This window comes from Asparagus officinalis, chromosome 3, assembly GCF_001876935.1.
Source record: "Asparagus officinalis chromosome 3, Aspof.V1, whole genome shotgun sequence".
Classification (NCBI taxonomy): domain Eukaryota; kingdom Viridiplantae; phylum Streptophyta; class Magnoliopsida; order Asparagales; family Asparagaceae; genus Asparagus; species Asparagus officinalis.
Genome location: NC_033796.1, coordinates 37901419 through 37925589, shown reverse-complemented (window position 1 = coordinate 37925589; position 24171 = coordinate 37901419). Strand labels below are relative to the sequence as shown.

General features: G+C 36.5%; 1 protein-coding gene and 1 long non-coding RNA gene across 2 annotated transcripts; one reads left to right on the top strand and one right to left on the bottom strand.

Annotated features, from left to right (window-relative positions):
• On the bottom strand, nt 1913-9660 carry LOC109833831 (methylmalonate-semialdehyde dehydrogenase [acylating], mitochondrial-like). The gene is made up of 19 exons (XM_020401657.1): nt 9519-9660; nt 9359-9444; nt 9206-9280; nt 8960-9121; nt 8808-8886; nt 8489-8643; nt 7925-7988; nt 7116-7195; nt 6847-6912; nt 6543-6593; nt 6226-6377; nt 5982-6072; nt 5796-5876; nt 3457-3534; nt 3209-3244; nt 3091-3134; nt 2921-2999; nt 2543-2633; nt 1913-2466 (listed from the first exon to the last, which is right to left on the bottom strand). Exons 1-19 carry the CDS (start codon nt 9544-9546, stop codon nt 2357-2359), a joined length of 1608 nt encoding a protein of 535 aa, XP_020257246.1. The 5' UTR covers nt 9547-9660; the 3' UTR covers nt 1913-2356.
• Nucleotides 12615-14088, top strand: LOC109833830. The gene is made up of 2 exons (XR_002245357.1): nt 12615-12897; nt 13741-14088. It is a non-coding gene; the product is annotated as an uncharacterized LOC109833830 (long non-coding RNA).

Here is a 24171-nt window from a genome sequence, read left to right as displayed (position 1 = left end):
CTTTACTCTTTAAATATTCATGGGTTATTTTTTAATCGAGAAGATAAGGCCGTTCGAATACGAAATCTCCGACAGCGAATGACTACTAGTTTGGCAAAATAATGACCATTGTGAATCTTATCAAGGCATTTCATGTTGATTGATGAATCACGTGGGGGCATCACGTGAGTCCAGCGGTTAAATGGATGTCTCATGAAGTGATGTGGTATGAGGAGATAATGATTGTTCAGCGGGTTTTAACCACTGGTTGCTACCCACAAGCCCACCTAAAACCGCGTTTTTCCCTGTTGGGCTTATAAATATTTAGTTTTTCTAGGTTTTCGTGTGTGCGAAGGAGGTGAGTGCAACTTCGGGTTTCTTTTGGCAGCTGCAGCAGACGCAGAGTTAATTTAGCTGCGGGAGAAAAGACTGCAGTAAGAAAAAGTCCTAGGGTTTTGTGAAGAGAGAGAAAATATTTGGAGGCTGACTTTTTCTTGTGAAGAAAAGCAAGGAGCCTATTTGAGGGTTTAGATTGTGAGAGTTGTAAAGTCATTGTATTCTTTTTCTCTTTAATAGTAGATCCCCCCTCCTTGCCCCGTGGACATAGGCAGTTTGCCGAACCACGTAAAAATTGATTGTTTGAGTTTGTGGCCATTGTAATAGTTTTTAGGATCCCTCGACGCGCAGTCCTAGAGCTGACGAGAGTAAGAGCTAATATCCCACTTTGATGAGATATTAGGCTTCAGATTCTTGTTCCCTTTGAGAAACAAGAATTCTTATTGATCTTTCTCTCTTATTGTGCACCAGAAACTCTGCCGAAATTTTCGCTGCGCACAACAAGTGGTATCAGAGACTGGTCATTCCAGTTTTGAGAAGCTGGATAGTGGTATGGTGTACACTGCACAACATTTCACGTATAAGGGCGCCGTTTGGTTGCAAAAGAGAGAGGCCGAAAGCCAAAATCGACTCTTAAAGAAGCGAATTGGGCTTAAAGCTGATAAAAATGTCAGCTTTTGTCAGGGATTCAACCTCTCTGAGTCGCAACCAAACGGGTCGTTCCGAACTGAGCAAAGCATCCCTGCACGTTGATCCGGCTACTGCTCTATAGGAACTAAAGTCCCCAAATCCAAATCTGAGCCCTCCTCCTGCCTTCTACATGTGTTAGGGGCAACACCAGAGCCGTTATTTAAGAGCTTGTGATCACCTTCCGACCGCTGCATCAATCTCTCCGTTGTGTCGGTTGATGGGCATGTCAATCTTGTTTATTTTGCTGTTCACCTGATATTAAAATGTAGTAGCAATGAGCTTTCATTTCTTAAATGGACTAAAAAACCAGGTAGCTTGCAATGTCAGGTGTGTATCGCTAGGGCATCGATCTGCAGGCATGCTAGTGATAAAGGGAAAGTGCGTGCATCGTAAGACCATCTCCATTTGAAAGGAAGCAAGTTTGCTAATGCTTATATTTGCCAAAAAGGATTTTTTTTTTTTTTTTTGAAAAGACCATTTTTGCTAAATTATTTAGCAAAACTAACCTCTTTTACGACTACTAGTCTCGTACGTTTAGTGATATCCTCATCAAGCCCACTAGACTAGTAGTCCTGTGGTTCTTCTAGCTTAGCATTAGCAACCAATTACTACCACTAAACATACGGAACTAATAGTCTCACATGTTTCAAAGCAGTAACATTTCAAAACCGACCTCTTTTTTGGCCTATTGACCAAAAAGACGTCGGTTTTGCTAAATAATTAGCAAAACGATCGATTTTGCTAATTATATCGTTTTGCTAATTGTTTAGCAAAAATGGTCTTTTTTTAAAAAAAAACAAACTCCTATTTATCATATATAAGAGTCCAAAAAAAACTGTTGCTTGATACAACTTCCTCTTACTCTTATATAAATTGTGCATTAAAGGCACATAAGCTACAAGAATAGGAAGAAAAGTAATTTTGTGCTGTGGCTATCAAAAACTCAATTATTTCTTACATACATGACATAAAAAAGAGTTCTGTTGTTATAGCCATGTGATTGAATGCGACTGGGTAATATACCACGAAACTGATGCATTTGCTCGTCTGACATGCATACAGCAAGCACCAGACCTTTGATTAGTCCTGATGCCGGCAAACCGCATGGTACTCCGAGACGTCACAAAAGAATGTGATATACATCAGACTACATTTTGCTGTTGGTGGTTTGTTGAAGCTATTGCATTAAAAGAAAACCCAGTAACAACAACAGCAATACCCTGAATATTTTAGGTCAGCTAAAAAGTCAAAACCCCAAGATCTGCAAATAACAGGATACTTCATAATTATAAAACCAGCCCACAAAAGTCCTCATGCTTTTATTGCCATTATGCTACAAATGCATGAACATTTACGACTTCTGTGATGTGGGCATTGCTAGGGAAACACCCTGAGTTGATACGTCTTTCCATTGTTGTGTTACCGTCTTAATCTGGGTGTAAAATTGTACGCCAGCTTTGCCTGCCAATACAAAGATTGTGTTAAAGTAACAGATAAAAGATATAGTATGCGCAAAAAGAAATGCACCAAACCCTACCGTAAAAGTTGAGGTCACCAGCGAAAGATGCCTTCGAACCAGTGAATGAGAAGAATGGCAATGGAACTGGAATTGGCACATTAATCCCAACCTTCACAAAAATATCAAGCACACAGGTCAAAATAAGTAATTAAACTAAAAGTATGCAACCAATATAATATTAGTTTGTTTAAATCACGTGGAAAATCTCTTAGTGAGAAACTCGTTTTCTTCTCTCTCTTCATTCATTCTTTCTGTCGATTCATTTTAGTTTCCAACTAATGTACTGAGGATACTAAAAAGTCCTAATATGTGATTCCTTCTGATACTGTCTACACAAGCGAGCTCTTTATGACTAACATGTAACTTCTAAATTTTTCCGCAAATTTAATGATTTACCTGGCCAGCTTCTATCTCTGTTTGGAATTTCCTGGCGGATATGCCTGACGTTGTAAATATAGATGCTCCGTTGCCATACCTAACGTAGGAATAAAACATGTGACTTTTTGGTTAGAGCTAAGTTAAATCGTAGCTAGATTCCAAGTACCTCTTTTAAACAAAAGAAGTACCTATTGTTGTTAACAATCTGGATAGCCTCTTCTAGACTTTCAGCCTGATGATAATACATTGTCAGTCAGAAAGAAGACAGACAGAAGGGAAGAAACACAACAGGCAATATAGGCATACCTGTATGCAGAGGAGAACTGGACCAAAAATTTCCTCCTGTTTGAAATTGAAAATTACCATCAGCATACTAAAAGTTCGTAGGAAGACATCTTTAAAAAATAGAAACATACTCAGCGCAACTATAGTAGCTACTGCTTAAGTTGCTAGTATCCCAAGTGAGGTTTATTTCAACCCACGAAAACAGATATAATTTACCACTACTCTCAAATAACATGAAAAGGTCAAAGGAATCTGAAAGATATATATACCTTGTAACACTCCATGTCACCCGTCGCATCAGATAAAATGGTCGGACCAACAAAATTCCCATCCTCGTAACCGGGAACCTAAAGATGACCAAGAAAATTTCAGTTCTCATAAAATTTAGCTGATTGCAGCATCTTCTGTTCTTGTTGCAGTTAAAGCAAGAACTAATTACGAATGAAGGAAGAGCCCAATTTGCAATTTGGTGGCTTTGACACAAAGTTTGATTGTAAACTTGAAGTTGTTACAAAAATTAGAGAGGTTATCCATAAGGAAGAGCCCAATGGCAGTTTTCCTATGAAATTATCTCAAAACTTGCATTTTTTTTTTATTAGTACACTGTTTTATCATAACACCATCAAACAAGAGGCGGGAGCACTGTTACTCAAGCTAAAAGCCCACAGCAAAGTTATCTTCATGTCAGCTTTCCTCAAAACATCTATTCCACATAGTTTGCAGCATGAAACATGCAGCGATGTTCAAGGATATGTCAGCTTTCCTCAAAACATCTATTCCACATAGTTTGCAGCATGAAACATGCAGCGATGTTCAAGGATAGAAAGAACTGATAATAGTAGTTTCCTACACATAGTTTGCAGCATGAAACATGCAGCGATGTTCAAGGATAGAAAGAACTGATAATAGTAGTTTCCTAGATCCAGGCAGAATGCATAGTCAGTTTCTGCAATATTTAATATCTTTCAACAGTACGATAGGAAAGTAACTACTTTTGCCTCTCTTCATATCAAGTTGGGAAAACAATGTTTTTCACCCTTCTTGTTCCCCACTCGCCACCATCAGCTCCTCCTCCAACTATAGGATCCATTATGAAAGCCCATTTTGATAACATCTAGTTTGTCTCATCTTTTCCATTAACAAACAGCCACAGAAAGTCAGGTGTTAGACACCCAACCTAGTTGTTTCTCTAAGAACCAACACGAACCACAAAACAGTAAGTTTCAAGTATATGGATCAGCATGCAGATATCAATATACATAGGGTACCTGGAGAATATTGGACATGCCTTTAATTTAATTCTCTGCATAAAGAGTGCCTGCATTTTTTTTTTGTATGCCTTTAGTTTAACACTTTGTACCAACCTTCAAATCTTCTAGATATGTATTCATTGGAATCATGAAGAAGCTCTCTAGAATCCTAGAAGAGCCTTTGTTGAGGAGGAGAAATGACATTTGAACGTTACATGGTTGAATTCAAGTACTGACCCCGGGCCGAGAAAAACACTATTAGGTTTCAGCCAACCAGGGTAGGAGTTCAATCTATTACAACTAGTATGATTCCAAATTTTTAATTTATATTCTACAGGAACTAACATGATCATCCTTCAAAAGTTGTCGCTGGAAGTTTCCACACACAATTTTGAAAGAAAACCGTGGCAGTTTCAAATGATTCTAATTGATGTGGAAACCTTCGAAGGTATTCAACCAAACCATCTGTTAAGGTGATCAGTTAGCAAAGACATTTTGACATAATCGGGAAACTTCATAAGTTTATTTAGAAAAGGTCATGGTGAACAATCATTCAAGCTCGTAACCACAGTTAACATCATGATAACAGCCATCGCTATCATGAGTTGATTAGCACTACTGCATTAAAATACAAGATGGAATATCCCCACATTAGGCTAATCAAAATGTAAATTCAATTACAAAGTGCAAAAGGAAACTATTCGAGTGAGCTAGTTACAAATCCTAGAAGCCTTGTTGGCTAATAGGAAGATGATACCTTATTGGGCATGGAGTTTAAGCTCAAGCAGCAATGAAGCAGCACTTGAAATTTGAAAAACCTCCTAGAGTAAGAATCTATAACAAGGAGAAAGATAACGAATCTGCCATAGCTAATTGCATACAATTCTAAAGCACAATACTTGAATAAAATACATTGCCACAACAGAAATCTCTATCTCAAGTTACTCTATTTCGTATTTTTTCAACCTTAAAATTCAAATTCATTTCATCCAAGTCTGATCTCTGTTCATTTACTGGAAGAAACATAAAAACATAGAAACAAACTCTGTTATATTATCCAAACAATTCCTAGTGCATAAGTTCACTTACTTCAGAAATAACCCAATATGTAATAACGGAGCTAAGTCACCACCTTCCTTACAACCGAAGTAATATATATTGTTCAATAATCCTATACAAAATTCCCACGCAGTCCAATTTACCAAAATATCTCACATTGACGCATTAATAGGATTTGTAATGTCCATTAGGAACACAGGTTATAATGTTATATCTGTCCAGCTTAAATTAAACATGGAAATAAACTGGTTGCCAGCACCAAAAGATTTCAAAGAACAAAATGAGATAAATGTGGTTACCACAATGTTTCTCCCATCAAGCACAATCCTAGCACCACTTTCAATGCCACTTTGTATCAAACTGCAAATGCGATCTTTTGCCTGTTGATTCAGGGTAGGTGACAAAAGAAGTTTACAGAAGTATATGTTAGTAAGGAATTGCATACGGAGAAGGGAAACAAAAAAACTAGTATTCTGCAGCTTCACCTGTTTGCTAATAACTGGACCAAGGTCTGTCCCAGGCTCAACACCAGCATTTACTTTCAGGGCACTGGCACGTTTAGTTAATTCTTCCTCCCTAAAAACCAAACATTTTCAGGAGCCTCATTAACATCAGTAATGAATCGCTAAATAAGGACCATCATTTCTCAAATTAAGACAAGGAATTACTGTATTTAATCACATTAGACACAAAGTAACACTTGATATATTGGATGACCAAATGATTTACCATGGTTTTGAACCACCAACAAAAACAGCTGTGCTAATTGCCATACACCTTTGTCCTGCAGCACCAAAACCAGCAGCAACTAGAGCATTTAGAGTAGCTTCAGCGCTTGCATCAGGCATGATGATTGCATGGTTTTTCGCACCCATATTCGACTGATGACAAGAAAATGCATCTAAAGTGTAAGAAATGAGTAAAAATAAGCAAATAAAATGACGTACAACACAGGCAAAAGTAGAATACACGGAGAAAAGCAAAACATGATAACGTTTCAACAAATACACATATCCACCACTACTCAAGGAAAAAAGCACACTGACCTGAACACGTTTCCCCTTAGCCGCTGCCCTCGCATATATGTGCATTCCAGCCTAGAACAAAGAGAGAGTATATTCCGTAAGATTTGAGAATTACCAACGTAAACTTTAAGAATATGCTTGTGATAATTTGAATTAAATAAATAATAGTTTGTGACAACTATACCTGCATGATTGTCTTAAACTTATATCAAAGCTACATTGTTTATTTCATATGAATTTCATACATAACACTGAATGTAATGCAAGCATTGGGTACTATTTAGAGTGAACAACAACACATACTAAAAGAAAATGTTCGACTTACTGTGTTTGAACCAACAAAAGATATGGCCTTAATGTCCTCGTCATCACATATACTGTTAACAGTGTCCTGTTCAATATTTTAAAAAGTTAGATATTTGGGAAATACCTCTTTTAAACAATTGACTCAAATTTATTTTGCATTTTTCAAAATAAACGAAAGCCATCAGTGTCCTAGAATGTTGTGCATGGTTTTCTTTATATAAAAGTATAAATAGACAATAGAACATGCAATAGACAAATTGAAATCATAATTGGCTAAATCAAGCTCACATGTGTTCCATGGACAATATTCAAGACTCCATCAGGCAAACCAGCCTCCATTGCGAGTTCAGCAAGCATCATCGAAGCCCCTGAAAGAATACTAATACAGTGATCATTCAGATAAATTCTTCATTTTATGTGTCCAGAGCTGAAATAATTTACTTCTAAAATTTTCAAAACTGATACTCGGACATGAATGCTACCCAATAATTGTAATTTACTATATATCCATGATGAGCACAACATTCACTTCCGCAAAATATCATTCTCTCTTATTGCCTTTTCAGCATAGGACTATACATCAGTGAGCTGATTGATTTGTTTGCAATTTGGAGGTTAGTTATTCTTAAACATTACTGAATCAGTAAACTTACCAGATAGATTGGATGTCATAAAGTATACCACATCTTCGCCTCATATATACAATCATTAAATTTAGTAGAATGCAAACCATGGCCTTTCTTGTACTTGTGTTGGTATGCATCCTATTGTAAAAAATCGCGAACCTTAAACTGAGTTAAACCAATAAACTCATGCATGTTAATGGAACGAATTTTGGGGCATAGTTTTATGCCTATATAACGTTCTGCATCGTCAAAATCTCATGAGCTTCATATGTTATAGGTTCAGAACCACCTTCGCAAATTTTGTAATGCAGTCATGTGTATTTGCTATTGTAGATATAGGATGAAATAAGAAATATTCTGCATGGACCATCCTCCAGAATGAAACAACCAGTTACATTTAGAACTACTTAATATCACACGATAAGGAAAGACAAGAACAAAAAAAAAGTTAGAAAAAGCAAGAGTTGGTACCTGGATCTTTCTCTGATGGCTTTAAAATAAAAGTGTTACCACATGTCACAGCCATTGGGAACATCTGCATAAGGATAACTAGGCCTTAGAACAAATATCTAGTGATTATATTTATCTGTATATGGTTTAGTTGAAGTAGCATGCAGAGTCAAACCAATTGTAGAACTTGGTTTCCTTGAATTTTGGAAACCCATCCTGCAATTGGAACCCCAAACAGATGTTCAAAATATATAACTCGAAACTACAAGGTTTGGAAGCACATCTTGAGAGAGAAGTCAGCCCGCTTAAAGTTGTTACAGTTGCGGGAAGTGTTCTACACGAAACTAAACACAAGGACTCAACTCGAGTTTGAATTTTGGAGATCAAGCCCAAATGCCCAATCATAAAATTGGTTACAGCTCTAACCAAAGTATTCGGAAATGCAACTAAAAGTTCACTATAACGTAAAGCAACCAAAACATCGTTAACCCATGAAGCCAATCCAACAACATGCCTAAAAGCAATTTCAATTAGAATCGAACACAAAACACGCATGCAAATTTGAAATATGCAAAAGAGTTGTACCCATAAGGGAATCATGGCAGGAAAATTGAAAGGACATATCCCTGCACAGACACCAAGAGGCTCCCTGATACTATATGTATCAATTCCCCTTGAAACATTTGACACGTATTCCCCCATCTGGAGTGTTGCCATCCCACAAGCATGCTCCACCACCTCTACAATAACATACAAAGAAACAATTGTGCAAGTTACGCATCCATCTAAATTATGTTTTTTACTGAATAGAATAAACAGCAATATCCATCATCCCTAACATATTGATTCATTACGAAATAATACACAGACTTTAATGGAAATTTAGATTTGGTGTTTAACTAACCTAAACCACGGAAAACATCACCCTGGGCATCTTTAAGTGTCTTCCCCTGTTCAGTTGTAATATTCATAGCAAGCTTATCCTGAAAAAAGAAACACAGATACCATTAGTGATTGGCCCTTGCTACAAAGTAAATATTTTCCAAAACAAATTACCATGTCTCTTCGAATGAGCTCCTGGAGCTTGAACATAACCCGCTGCCTTGAAGTAACCGGAGTATTCTTCCATTTGGGAAAAGCTGTCTTCGCAGCGCTAACCGCCGCTTTAAACTCTTCGTCTGTAGTCAATGGAACCCTAGAAACTACTTCTTGTGTCGCCTATTATTATTAAAAAAACGCTTTTTTCAGCAAATTCAATAACAATCCGTTGGGAAAGCATAAAGTGAAAAGATCGAAGCTTACAGGATTGATAACATCGATTGAAGACTCCGACCGGGACTCCAAGAACTCCCCTCCGATGAGATTCCTCACTCTCGCCTGTAAATTCGTCATCAAAAACCGTTTACCCCCAAAAAATTGAATCTCAAAATCTAATTTCAACGTTAAATCAGTTACCGGAGCCATTCCGAGGGCCGGCGACCCTTCAGCGACGATGGAGGAGCGGGAGAATCCCTGAGATTTCAATGACCGGGCGCTGGAAGCTGCATCAAAAAGCAACAGATGAACAGAAATTGGGGAAATCTTAGGGTTTCTTTCAAGGGATTTGATTTCTCACCGCCTCGTTGGAGCGCTGATCGGAGCATAATTTTGATAGGGGATGAAGAAAGAGAGTAATAAGAGAGTGAAGACGAAAAGGAGTAGGGAGATTTGGAGTTTTGCCCGCGTTTCGTACAAAAGAGAGAAGAGACCGGCGTGAATGAAACTACACAGAACAAATTTTTTAAACAGACTCATTTCAATTTTTAATTTTCAAAACCGACTCTTTTTTTTTTTATTTACCAAAACCGACCCGATTTTATGATTAGCAGATTAATCACCTTCCTAAATAGTCGGGGTTGGCAACCCCGACTATTTAGGACGGTGTTAAACCCTAATTAGAAGCATTAAACCCTAAAAATTAATGTCCTAAATAGTCGGGGTTGCCAACCCCGACTATTTAGGAAGGTGATTAGTCTGCTAATCACAAAATCGGGTCGGTTTTGGTAAATAAAAAAAAAAAGAGTCGGTTTTGAAAATAAAAAGTTGGAATGGGTCTGTTTAAAAAATTTGTTCAAACTACACATGATGACGTGGCATGTACTTAGATAAGAAGGTTGGCTTCCTTGAAATAAAGGAAAAGTAAATTCTAGAGGGAAACAATTAAAAATTAAAAATAAGCTTTCACTAGTTTCCTAACAAAAATTGAAATTGTCTTCCTTAACTATGAGTCACATCAGCTAATGAAAATGTGCCACATAATCTTTTCAATTTGTTTCAATATGTGAACCAAACAAAAGAAATATAATCATTATAAGAAATACATTTCTTATAATTGATTTTCTTAAATTTTTAGCCAACCAAACAGTCCTTAATTGGAAAGAAGCTTAGTTGCATAATTCCTCTGCCTTTAACCGGTCACTGAAGAGTAGGACCCTTTTGAGCGTTGAATTTTTTTTTTTTTTTTGCGCGAATAGAAACTCTGTTTAATGAGGCAATTTGGGACAACTTGAATCTTTATTATTTGAGTATACATGGGTTATTTTTTAATTGAGAAGGTAAGGTTTTTCGAATATAAAATTTTGAAAACTAATGGATATTTTGGTAAAATAAGAGTGGTGATAATTGTACTATAAAATTGGTGCTAATTTTGTGATCATACAAACGGAAAAGTAATGTTCATGATGAGTCCTGCTTTTTCGAATAACCATTTTATCAGAACCCGCATGACAAAGGGGGTTAACCACAAATGGGAGGCAGTAAGTTACTAGACTCCCCCCCTCAGAACCTCCCGCAAGGTGCGAGAGATTCTGATCAGATGCGTGCTCTAATTTTTCTAACCATTATGGATCTTATTAAAACATTTTACATATAAGGAGCTCACTTAGTATTCCAAGCTAGACTACTAAAATCCTTAGAAAAAGAAATATGCAGAGACGAATCTAGAAACGTTGTTTATTAGGTCAAAACAACAAGCTACAAATGGTGCATTAATTTACATTATTTTTTACCTAAATATTGATAACACCAAAACCAAATAAATCATATATATGTACAAACAAAATAACCTTGTTAAATTATTTTACAACTCTTCTCTTCGTTGTTTGCGTGTTTAACAAACTAGTTAGGTTTGGGCCGTTTGGCCCGTTTTAGTGCTTATACATCGATACTTGAGATTAATTGGTCTAATAGCACTGGGCAATTTGCTAAATGGGCTACATGCTCAATCTGGCCCGTGGCAAATCCGCCATTGGGTATATGGAAGTTTAAAAAAAAACAAACTCCATTCACGAAAAATATTTTGATAGAAATTTATATTCTTCATGTAGAAATGATCTCAGTGACACTCCTGGTCGAACGATAACATCAACACAAATTTTACTCTAAGAAAATAAAATAAAATAATAACAACGTGAATATGAAAAAACTTAGGTGACATCTAAAATGTTTTTGTACCTGAGCTTCTTGAAGGATCCATAGAAATTCACATGCGCAGTAACTACAGAGATCTCTTCGCGAAGCGTGCGTTTTATAGGAGATGCGAAAAAAAAATGGCATCTCTTAGTTATGGACAGCAAGCATGACTTGTGAGGAAAAAATAAAAATCCATATTAAAGTTGCTGGTCCTTTTCAAAATTATGACAAAGTACATTGCGAACAATTAACCAGAAAAGGAAATTCGTAGATATTGTGAGATTGCCATTCCGTCTTTTGTTTTTCTCTTATTGGTTTATTCCTTTGTATTCTTGTCTGAAATCCATAAAAACCAAATTATGGATGGAGACATTGCTAAAGAATAATTATCAGAATGCGGATAAGGTTTTTTTTTTTTCCTTCTTATCTATTTGTGATTTATTTTTCAAACTATTATTTGTCTTACTATTACCATAAATTAACGCCAAAATAATAGTAATACAAAGTTATTCTCTTTTATTATCTATCATTTTGCTTTTCTTCTTCAACTTCATGCATGATATATACATTTGATCGAGAGGAGTAACATATATTTATTATTATTGTATTTCTTATTTTTTATTCAGCCTACCAATTCTTATACTTTGCTTTTCTAAAAGTATATGTTCTATAATTGGAAACAAATTTTTCATAGACAAATTTGTTTATTATGACTTTTTTGGTGCTCTATTATTCAATTGTAAAAGTTTCTACATGAAAGTTCTCACATAGTATTCATATGCTACTTTTATGCTTTTCTAACTATTAACTTTGTTGGACTTACTCTTAAACTCAATCAAATTATATTTTTAAAATAAAATCGGGATCCATTTAAATTATAACCTATGTAATTTAACAGGTAGTTTAACAAATATTAGTGGTTAAAAATTCCAAACTTAACATGTGAATGTCAGATAAGAACATTTGAATGATAATTTTCATATTTGCATAACTAAAGGTATTGGTGTTTCGATTTAGGTATTGAAGTACTAATTTGAAACAAGTTAGTTTATATAAATGCAACCCTAAACAACTTTAGGGTATACTAGTACGCCACACGTGCATTGCATGTGGTGTACCCGACTTCCCCCAAATCCATCCCCGTCACCGCTAACCGAACCCTCCCCCAACTCCGGAGTCCCCGTCACCGCCGACCGACCTCCTCCATCAACGCAGTAAAGCCCTCGACTCCTCCCCCAACTCCGGCTCCCCGTCACCGCCGACCGACCTCCTTCATCATAACAGTCAAGCCACCGACTCCTCCCCCAACTCCGGCTCCAAGTCACCGCCGACCGACCTCCTCCATCAAGCCATCAAGCCACCGACCTCTCCCCCAACTCCGGCTCCAAGTCACCGCCGACCGACCTCCTCCATCAAGCCATCAAGCCACCGACCTCTCCCCCAACTCCGGCTCCAAGTCACCGCCGACCGACCTCCTCCATCAAGCCATCAAGCCACCGACCTCTCCCCCAACTCCGGCTCCAAGTCACCGCCGGTCGTTAAAGGTGTGAATTTCTCTCTCTCTCTCTCTCTCTCTCTCTCTCTCTCTGCAATCTTCCTGCTTGTTTAAATGCCTCACTCGTTTAAATATACCATTCATCTTAATCAGGACCTCATTTGTAATTAGCTGTTCTGTTTCTTTAATTTGTTGCACTTTTTTTACTGCTAATTAATGGCCCACGAATGAGTATTCTAGTCTGGTAAGTTCACCAGCAGAGCCTCTCCTTTCTTTTCCTCATTCCCACGGAGACTTAACGTATGAAAATTTTCCCCTTCGACGAGATTATGCACATTCATTTGGCAAAACCGACAATAGCTGCATTCAATGGATTTAGTAAGAGTAGGCAAGTTGAAGAAAGAATTGCACCGTATTTTAGCTCAATTTGATGTCTGAAAGTCTAGTGCTTTGGAAGTATTCATTGGTCAGGATGGTACTTTAATGGTATTTGCTTCTGAGAGGTGTATCCCTAATTTGCTACGTATACGTTATGAGAAGGGATTGAGGGTCCCAGAAACAAAGAGTAGTGATTTCAATATCTAACACGTATATTGTAGTATATCATTTATCAATCTTGGCTATCATGTATTTTTGGTTGTAGTATTTGTATCATAGGAATCTAGTAATAGTATCATTAGTTAGGTTGGGTACATTTTCTCCTAAGGAGACATGTCATAATGCTGATTATATACTTTCATTTTGGTTACATGGACAAAAACTTTAACCTTATTTATTAGCAAAATAATTTGAAATTGTGATTTTGTTTGAAAAAGAAAGAATTATATTGCGTCTTTACTCAATTTTAGAATTATATTGCGTCTTTACTCAATTTTGATTTCTGAACATCCAGGAGTATTGGAATTTTCAATCGTGCACAATGCAGCGTTATTTGCTTCGCTTGCAATTCAAAGAGGATTAGTATTGATTCAGATACTGTATTCAAGAATGAAAATTTGCAGACGTGATGTTTGATTCAGATAGATGCAGGAATTTGTTGTCTCCTACTTGATGTATAATAGCTGTTGTAACTAAACTATGTTTGATTGTAGCTCTGTTATTACTCACTGATTGTAACTAAACTATGTTTGATTGTAGTTGCTCGTGCAACTTGTCAATTTGAGAATGTTTCTCAAATTCTGCCTTTTGAGTCAAATTCTAGCTTGTAATTTTTTTTTGTTTGAATTTCATTTGACAGGCTTCAGTTTGTGCTTCAGAATTGTAGCTTTGTTGATGAATTTATTTAACTGGCTTCTTTTTTGGTGTAGTGTCTACGATCAACAGTAACATATCGAGATGGTGATATGCGTCAGTGTTTTGAGACATGGAAGATGATGCTGAGCTTTTGGCTTTGTTGGACTTCTTGTTAGGAGAAGGCGACAGCAGGAGCAACTGCATGAAGTGTCATATGTTTGACAGATTGATGGATTTCAATTTAACAGATTAATGGATTTCATAATATCATCTGCTTCAGAAAGCTTCAGCCTGAATTTAGCTAGCGTGATCGATAGCATATGTTTGATTTTGGTGTATTTGTATTATTACTTTGTTTGATTTTGTGTATATTTATTTATTGTGGGGCCCACCCTCTACTCAGTGACTGCGAGCTGGGCGCGAGTTGCCCAACCCGCGAGTCAAATAGCATAGCCCGTCCAAATTATATGTCACTGGTTGAAAAGCTGGGACTGAGTCCAAATTTTAATCCAAACTAAGATAACCATGTCCATTGGTGACCATGTCCACTGCCCTTACATGAAAATGCATACCTAACTGAACTTATAGAATTATAATCCAAACACACAGCAATAAAATGCATATCTAACCGTCTTATATTGTTTTAGCGGAAGAACATACAATGCCTTTACATGTCCATAGGCCATCAAATGAAAATAAACACAAGAGCAATAAATGAGGCCATATTCTTGATACGAACTAAGATCACAAAATACATAACATAATTTCTTGTTTCATTCCAGCACATCAAAGTACATAGGCCATCAAAGTATTTTCCTCACTTACAATGCCTTCACAAAATACAATGCCTTTACATGTCCATAGGCCATCAAAGTATTTTCCTCACTTACAAAGTCTTGTTTCATTCCAGCACATCAAGTTACATCATATAATTTCTTTCATGGCTAAACAAAAAGACAACAAAAAAGCTATAATAGTTAGCCATTTCCACAACACTTTTCATGTGCCTCTGGTGGGGCAATAAAGAGTGGTATTTGTTCAATTGAGGAAATCTTGCACCAGCCCAAATCACACAATCAACAATCCGTTCTTCCTGCAAGCAAACCAGTTAAATAAATTCATCAACAAAGCTACAATTTTGAAGCACAAACTGAAGCCTGTCAAATGAAATTCAAAAAAAAAAAAAAATTACAAGCTAGAATTTGACTCAAAAGGCAGAAATTGAGAAACATTCTCAAATTGACAAGTTGCACCAGCAACTACAATCAAACATAGTTTAGTTACAATCAGTGAGTAATAACAGAGCTACAATCAAACATAGTTTATCATTATCTACTAGGCTTTCATTGTTTGATTCTACAATACAATCCTGTTTACAATATCACTAGGCTTTCATGGGTACACTTATAGAGGTTGTGAGAACCCCAATTCACCCATGATTTATGTTCATCATTTTCTATATATAACAATAACAGTCAGTAATGCACAAAATCTCAAAACATCACGTCTGCAAATTTTCATTCTTGAATACAGTATCTGAATCAATTATACTAATCCTCTTTGAATTGCAAACGAAGCAAATAACGCTGCATTGTGCACGATTGAAAATTCCAATACTCCTGGATGTTCAGAAATCAAAATTGAGTAAAGACGCAATATAATTCTAAAATTGAGTAAAGACGCAATATAATTCTTTCTTTTTCAAACAAAATCACAATTTCAAATTATTTTGCTAATAAATAAGGTTAAAGTTTTTGTCCATGTAACCAAAATGAAAGTATATAATCAGCATTATGACATGTCTCCTTAGGAGAAAATGTACCCAACCTAACTAATGATACTATTACTAGATTCCTATGATACAAATACTACAACCAAAAATACATGATAGCCAAGATTGATAAATGATATACTACAATATACGTGTTAGATATTGAAATCACTACTCTTTGTTTCTGGGACCCTCAATCCCTTCTCATAACGTATACGTAGCAAATTAGGGATACACCTCTCAGAAGCAAATACCATTAAAGTACCATCCTGACCAATGAATACTTCCAAAGCACTAGACTTTCAGACATCAAATTGAGCTAAAATACGGTGCAATTCTTTCTTCAACTTGCCTACTCTTACTAAATCCATTGAATGCAGCTATTGTCAGTTTTGCCAAATGAATGTGCATAATCTCGTCGAAGGGGAAAATTTTCATACGTTAAGTCTCCGTGGGAATGAGGAAAAGAAAGGAGAGGCTCTGCTGGTGAACTTACCAGACTAGAATACTCATTCGTGGGCCATTAATTAGCAGTAAAAAAAGTGCAACAAATTAAAGAAACAGAACAGCTAATTACAAATGAGGTCCTGATTAAGATGAATGATGCACACCTTTAACGACCGGCGGTGACTTGGAGCCGGAGTTGGGGGAGAGGTCGGTGGCTTGATGGCTTGATGGAGGAGGTCGGTCGGCGGTGACTTGGAGCCGGAGTTGGGGGAGGAGTCGGTGGCTTGACTGTTATGATGAAGGAGGTCGGTCGGCGGTGACGGGGAGCCGGAGTTGGGGGAGGAGTCGAGGGCTTTACTGCGTTGATGGAGGAGGTTGGTCGGCGGTGACGGGGACTCCGGAGTTGGGGGAGGGTTCGGTTAGACGGGGATGGATTTGGGGGAAGTCGGCGATGGGGATGGAATTTGGGATAAGTGTTTTGGAATTGGGAGAGAGAGAATGGTCACGAAGCCTTTAACTCCTCTCGGTGACATTTTTCAAAAAGGCCCCCGCTTTTCGTAGCCGAAAGAGAGATGCTGGTCACGAGCTCCAACGAAATTGTCGGAGGATTTTTACAAAAAAACCCTGAAAATCGCTGAAACAGGATAGATGCGTACGCACTGGTCCGCATGAGAAACGAACTGTATATATATATATATTTATTTATTTATTTATTTATATTGTTGATTCTTAAATATGTCCTTATAGTATAATACTTACTTATGATATATTGATTCTTAATGTATCGTTTGAGAAACTTACAAAGACCACTACATAAAAAATTAACATTAAATGTCTAGTATCTAGTTGGAATAGCAAAAAAAATTATTAGATGCAAAATTAAAAAAGGTATAATAGTGAGATGGATTCACAACCGATATAAAGATATTGTTTGAATAGCGCAGTTAATGGGAATTGTATAGATCAATTTTTTTTATTCCAAATTAAAGAATCTCAATCAAGAGACAAATTAATATGAATTTCATATAAGAAATCAAAATTTTTAAGAAAAATTGTGCAAGGCTCCAAAAATGAACTTTTCATGTGCCCTAACCTCCCTTATTATTTTCCATCTGTATTGGTTCCCAAATACATTGGTTTTATGTGATTCAGCCTCTATTTGCACTTTCCAAGAGAAAAAAATCCAAAAAAAATCCATCAATATCCCTCTTCTTCTTCTTCTCTACCTTTTTTTTCATGGAGACCACAACTCCCTCCTCTCCTCTTCTTCTTTGCATAATTTTCCTCCTCTCTCCCTCTTACTCCTCTTCCCTTCCAACACCGTCATCTCCCTCTCCCGTCTCCCATTCACCACCAACGAGCACCCTCCAACCCCATCGTCTTAGGCAGCGTTGAGAAGACTTAGGAGGAGGAGAAGCGGTCAGCGAGATGGACAGAGAGGGATATAGAGAAGGAGTAGGATAGAAGGAAGGAGAGGCCGAGATCATCAAGCTGCTGAGAGGCCCATGGTGAGGAGGAGGTAAAGGAAGATCAGAAGGGATATGGATGAATTTGGTGATGGAGGATGGTCTGCAAGAGGGATAGAAGACGGCTAGGAGATAATGGTCAGGATTAAGGCTCAGATCTAGTGGGTAATGAAGGAGGAAGAGGAGGATAATGAGGTTTTTGTGACATGTGTGTTGTTTATTGAAATGTTTGTGAGGTTGGTTGTTAGCATGTATGTTAAAATGATATTACTTAGGATAAAACTTTGTGAATGCTAATAATTTGAGGAAATGTTATGAGATGTGCCATCTAACTTAAAAATTTTGATTATAAATAAGTTAAGAAAGAGCTCGGAAAAAGACTGATGATTTGGCATTGTTAGTTGACAAGTACGAGTATCATATAAGGATAAGGCTTATAAGGAAGTCCCACTTAATTCCAATTGGATCTGACCGAGGTCTTGAACTCAATGATGCCTAAAGCTATACAAATGCCAGTTTTAGGTCCCGTGATGGGAAGAGCAGAGAAAGAACTTCTTTGCTTCAAACCTAATAAAGAACCCTAGAAAGAGTGCTAGCACCAACCAGGGATAGGAGTAGCACCAATCAAAAGGGAACAAAGTCACCTGCTATCCAGTTTGGTCTTTTTCATTGAGTGGGGGACATTCCGTAGAGCACCACCTCTCGGTATATATGGTCGAACAGCTTCTCATTTTTATTTACTTTGATGAAGTTAATGTGATTTGATGAACTACTTATAAGACTAGTTGGGCACAACTTTTATGAATGCGAGATATTTTTACATGTAATGATGTGTTATTTTGGAACTGCACACAATGTGTTTGTAGTTTTTCTTCAACCAGAGAACTTGGCATATATTGAATCCAATGGTTAAAAAGTATATTAATCTCATTATAAAAATCATGAAGTTGTTTATATCTATACAAAATTGAAGCATAACTTGATTGAAATGTTTGTTTATTGACATCATTTTGTTACGTTGTAGGTCATCGTATCCAATACATATTAACTTTAACTAATACATGTTAACTAAATTTGATACCTACTAACTTTAGTCAATACTTGTTAACTATAACCAGCACCTAATTAATTTAAGCTAGTACCCGTTAACTATATCCAGTATCTAATTAATTTTAGCCTATATTTGTTAACTATATCCAGTACATTTTAACTTTAGCCAGTATTTGTTAACTATATCCAGTAAATGTTCAATATTTTTATATATGGTCATGTTAGCTCTAATATTTATTTGCTTATTAATTAGCAGGTGATGAGAAATTATTCAATATATGTATTATAAGTTACTTTTAACATGTACGGATTACAGGTAACAGTTATGTGCGATACTAAACCAGAACAATTTATAACTAACATGTAGCTGCAATAATGAACGCATACATTGTTGACCCTATAGTTTTGATGATGATTTGGCAAACAATTTATTACTAATAAGTTCTCTAGTGTTTTGTGTTTATGTTTCTCTTTTCAGGCATTTCAACACACTTCAGTCAAGCGTTAAAGATTCAAGTTTATATGTGTGGATTTACCTAGGGATATGTTTGGTTTACTTACATATATTGTATGATTATATCTAAGCTCAATATATGTACACTTAACACGATTTTTGACGTTTTCCATCATATAAATGATTTTTCATCAAACGTTGTTAAGATATCTTTTATCTCATGTTTACAGCTCTTTCATACTTCATTATATACATATAATACATGCTCAATATATATATACATATTTACAAGCTTCATGTCAATTTTCATGTTCACGAAAAACAGGTTTTCTGAACACTTTTCAAAAACAAGGAGTTTTCACAAACGAAAATTAATTTTCCAAAAATTCCTTTTCAAACATGTTTATTTCATCATTTAGAAACTTTCCCCAAAGTTTCACTATTTTTGGATTTGATTTGATATTTTTAATGATTTTTCAAAACAGCCCCAAAACCTGTCAATATGCTATATGTTAGTTTTCGGTCGACCGGTGCGGTCGACCGACAGTTGTATTTTCCTGAGCTGCTCGCGGTCGACCGCACCGGTCGACCGAGAGACCTCCAGAGACTTTTTCGGTCGACCGAAAATTCTATCGGTCGAGGTCGACCGGACCGGTCGACCGCCGAACTGTCAGAACTCACCAACGGCTAGTTTTGTACAGCTGTTTTCAAACTGGTTTTTTTTGTCTTTTACTTATGTTTTTGCTGTTGTATTGGGGTGCTATATATACCCCATTGCTGCTCTTCTTCTATAGATCAAAGAAATCCAAGTTTGGTGTTTAACAAAATATTAATTGTGTTTAAGAGCTGTTTAAAGTTGATTTCATCAATCCGTTTTTAAGAGAAGTTTTTCTACAACAAGAAGTGGTCTTCAAATCCCATTGGGATCATCATCTATTGTTCTTCTTGTTTGAGAAGTCTTCTAAACTCTTATATAGCTTATTATTTCATTTTTCATTTCATTTAGCTATATTTATTGAGTTTCATTCACTGTTATCACACACACTTATTGAGCTTGATATTTTCATACCATATAGTGTGGGTTGTGGGGTGTGATTTAGTGAGTGTGAGCTTCATTGTGTTCTCACTTGTTATTTGAGAACAAATCATTGTATTTAACTTTTATTTGTGAGAATCACTTGTAATACACTTGTACACCGAGAGAAGTGTGAGGCGAGACACAGGGTCGAATCTAATAGGAGTGGCGTCAGTTGACGAACCTAGGGAGAGGTTGTAACCGAGCACTTGAGGAGGAGGACACGGGGTAGGTTCCTACACTTAGTGTGTAAAGTGTGATTGCATAGTGTTTGTGTAGTGTGAAAGTTTTCGGTGATCTTGTAAACCGAGTGTGTAGAAGTTCCAGCTTCCAAACCGGATTGTGATAGTGGATATCTCTTGCAAGAACATATTGATCAACATAATTTTAATTAGCATTTTATTGGGATTAGATTAGCATAAGACCCTAATCACCCCCCCTCTAGGGTCTAACAATTGGTATCAGAGCTTGGTGCTCTTTGATTTAAGGACTAACCGCCTTGAGTTAAAGATCCAAGTTATTGTATTTGTGCTAATCTAATTTTGATTACTTTGTGCTTCTTGCATTTCATCTTTATGGATATGTATGATTCATCTTGCTTAGGATATGCTATTAATGTTGCTCATCGTTTGGATATTTTTCCCTATGCTCAATGGAGAGTTAGATTCAAACTTTTCGTTCAATCTAAATAATTTAATTTATGGGAAATTATTGAGGATGCTTATGTTGTTCCCATTTTGGAAAAATCCAAATGGTGTGAAAATGACAAAAGATTGTTTAACATGAATAAGCTTTTGTTAGAATATTTGATTAACGCTTTTCACTCATCGTTTTCTAACAATTTTGCTAATTTTGATAGTGCTTACGCTTTATGGAAACTTATTGAAGCACATGAAGGAAAATTGGAGGCTATTCAACAAGCGTTGGAAAATCCCGCTTTGAGTTCTAAAGAAGTCTCATCTCCATGTACAATACCACTAGGTGATAACCCTAGTGAGGTATGCGATAACGATGATATTATTACTTTTGATGAACTTGCTCTTGAGTTTGAAAAATTACACAATTGCTATATTGATGTAAAGAGTAAGTATGTTAATATGAAATCCACTCATGAAACACTAGCTACTAAGTTTAATTTTATTGCAAATGAAAATATAATTCTTAAAGAATGCAATGAAAATTTGAAAATTGAAAATGCTAGTTTGCTTCATGAAAAACGTGATGCTATGTTAGAAGTAGATAAGTTGAAATCTATGATGAGTAATCTTGTTTATCCTACTTCTAGTAGCAATGCTTGTATGCACAATGATGAGTTGAATCAAATGAGAAAACAAATATCTACCTTAGATTCAACACTAAACACTTGTATTGCTAATAATAAAAAGCTTATGGACTTATGTGCAAAGTTCAATGTTAATTCTTCTAAGAAACCTATTTACTATGCACATATGTATGACAAAATTCACAAATGTTCTATTTGCGGTCTTAAAGGCCATTTAGCTCAAGTTTGTCATAATGCACCAAAAAATAACAAACCTATTCATGATTGTGCATCCCATCAAGCTTCTTCATCTCATACACATGTACACACACATAGTGTAAAGCATAAACATGCTCATGTGTATAAATGTGATTATTATGGTCGTTTTGGTCATTTGGCCATGTTTTGTTTCGATTTGAAAAGAAATTCTCGTTTGCAAAGTAATTACAAAGAAAAATCTATTTTTGCAAATGAACCACGTGCATTCCATTTCGATCAACGTAAACCATTCAAACCTCTATATTGCACAAATTGCAATCGTATGGGTCACGTTTACAATTTTTGCTTTGATTGTATAGGTGCACAAAATACGCCCAAACGGGTTCATAACCCTAGGGTCTTGGATTTAAATGATAGGGGTCATGTCCCAAGTTCTAGTGGTACCAAAATAATTTGGGTACCAAAATGATTTTTATAGTATTTCTTTTATTTTTGATATTTTGAATAATTGGTTTTTTAGCTTTGAATGACAAATTGTATTCTTTATGTTAAAATAAATTATTTGTATGATTTTATAATTAAAAACACTTATATATATCTTATAAAACTTTTAGTATTTTATAAAACAAATTTCCAAAAGGTCTAAATTGAAAAATCTCTCAAAACCAATTTTCTACTTACCTGCTCTTTATTTTCTCACGGTCGACCGACCCGGTCGACCGACGAAGTCTCTGTAAGTTGTTTCGGTCGACCGCGTCGGTCGACCGACAGAGATTTTCAGCAGTGATTTGTTTTATTTTATCGGGTTTTGGTTTTTATTGGATATTTGCTTTGAACCCGATATCATCTCCACCATTGATCCAGATATTGAATTGATCCCAGCCTTTCCTTCAGCCTCTCAAAGACCCGACTCCTCACTTTCTTCCCCAGTTCAAAATTTTCCCTAAATTCGTTCGGTTTCCCCACGGTCGCCTGCCTCTGTCATCCGCCGATCTCAAATCGGTTCTTCCCCATCTAATTCATCTGGGTTTTTGCTAGGTAATCTCTCTCTCTCAACTCTTGATCTCTTTTCCTTAATTAAATGTTTATTTTTCTAGATCTAGGGTTTCTGCTTTAGGGTAGTTCTTATTTTGCTCTATTTTTTCTTTTGTTGTTTCAGGGGTTTCTAATTTATCTCATATCTGATCAAAACCCTAATTGTTCATAATCTATCATGCCTCCCAAAAAGAGATCTAAACCTGAGTCTAGTTCATCCTCTAAAAAGGCTTCTCATTATGAGGATTTTCTGTTGTTTAAATCTCTTGTTAAGAAATATAGAGAATTGTGCAAACTGGAAATTCTTCCAACCAGATATATCAAATATCTTCAGTTAATCATGTATGACACTCAGTCTATCCTTCGTAATGTTGGGTTAGATAGATTGTTAGATGAGGAACATAAAGTTTCTTATTATCCTTTTTTAGTTTATCTGTTTTATGCCAACCTGTCCACAACATCCTCTGCTGATGGTAGTCTGACCATTACTTCATCTGTTAAAGATGTTGCAATATCCTTTCTGCCAACGAACTTGCGGGGATTCTTAAAATCCCAACAGGTGACGTTGATCTCATGTCTGTTGAGCTTGGTGATCCAGCTGTAAACCAACTCATGTTTAAACCCGGTTTCTCTTATCCTATGAACAACAATTCTCTCAATCCAAATGCCAAACCCATTGCTAGAATCGTTACTCAAAACTTGATTCCTAAAACCGGTAGTTTCGATCACTTTGCCTCTGACAAGATTAATGCCGTATATGCCATATTTGCCAAAATTAAAGTAGATTGGGCAACTGTTTTTCTCAATAACATGGCATCGAAGCATACCAAATTTCTACCATTTGGCTCCTTTCTCACCCTCATCTTTCAACACTTCGATGTTGACCTCACCAATGAACCCAAGATTGAATCTAAGAAAGATTTCTTTGATAGGGTCTCTCTCTCTCGCATGCAGCTTTCAAGCTCGCTATCTGATCCTGTTGTGCCATCATCCTCTCGATCTAGAGCTTCCACCTCTTCCTCTTCTGATATTTGTGACCGTCTGGATCGTCTTGAGACTCAGTTCTCAAGTGTTCAGAAGCAGGTCTCAACTATCCAGAGGGATGTTAGGACCATTCTTTCCTATCAGCGTCAGTCTCTCGGGATTCCGGATCCCTCTTCTAGCTCTGAGTCTGATTCTGAGGAGGGCCCTGCTGAAGAATCAGGATCTTCTGATGGTGATGGTGATGATGATGGTGATAGTGATGATTGATCTTGCTGATTATTGTAGGGTGAAATTTTGATTCTTCCGAAGGAAGGAGTTTCGTTTGTAT

Bases quoted from the DNA above. Each gene is read 5' to 3' on its own strand.
- LOC109833831 (XM_020401657.1), bottom strand. From the start codon at position 9,546: ATGCTCCGATCAGCGCTCCAACGAGGCG. The intron at 9,445-9,518 runs GTGAGAAATCAA...TTTTTGATGCAG, and splicing joins ATCAGCGCTCCAACGAGGCG to CTTCCAGCGCCCGGTCATTG. The intron at 9,122-9,205 runs GTAAGCTTCGAT...TAATAATAATAG, and splicing joins CAATCGATGTTATCAATCCT to GCGACACAAGAAGTAGTTTC.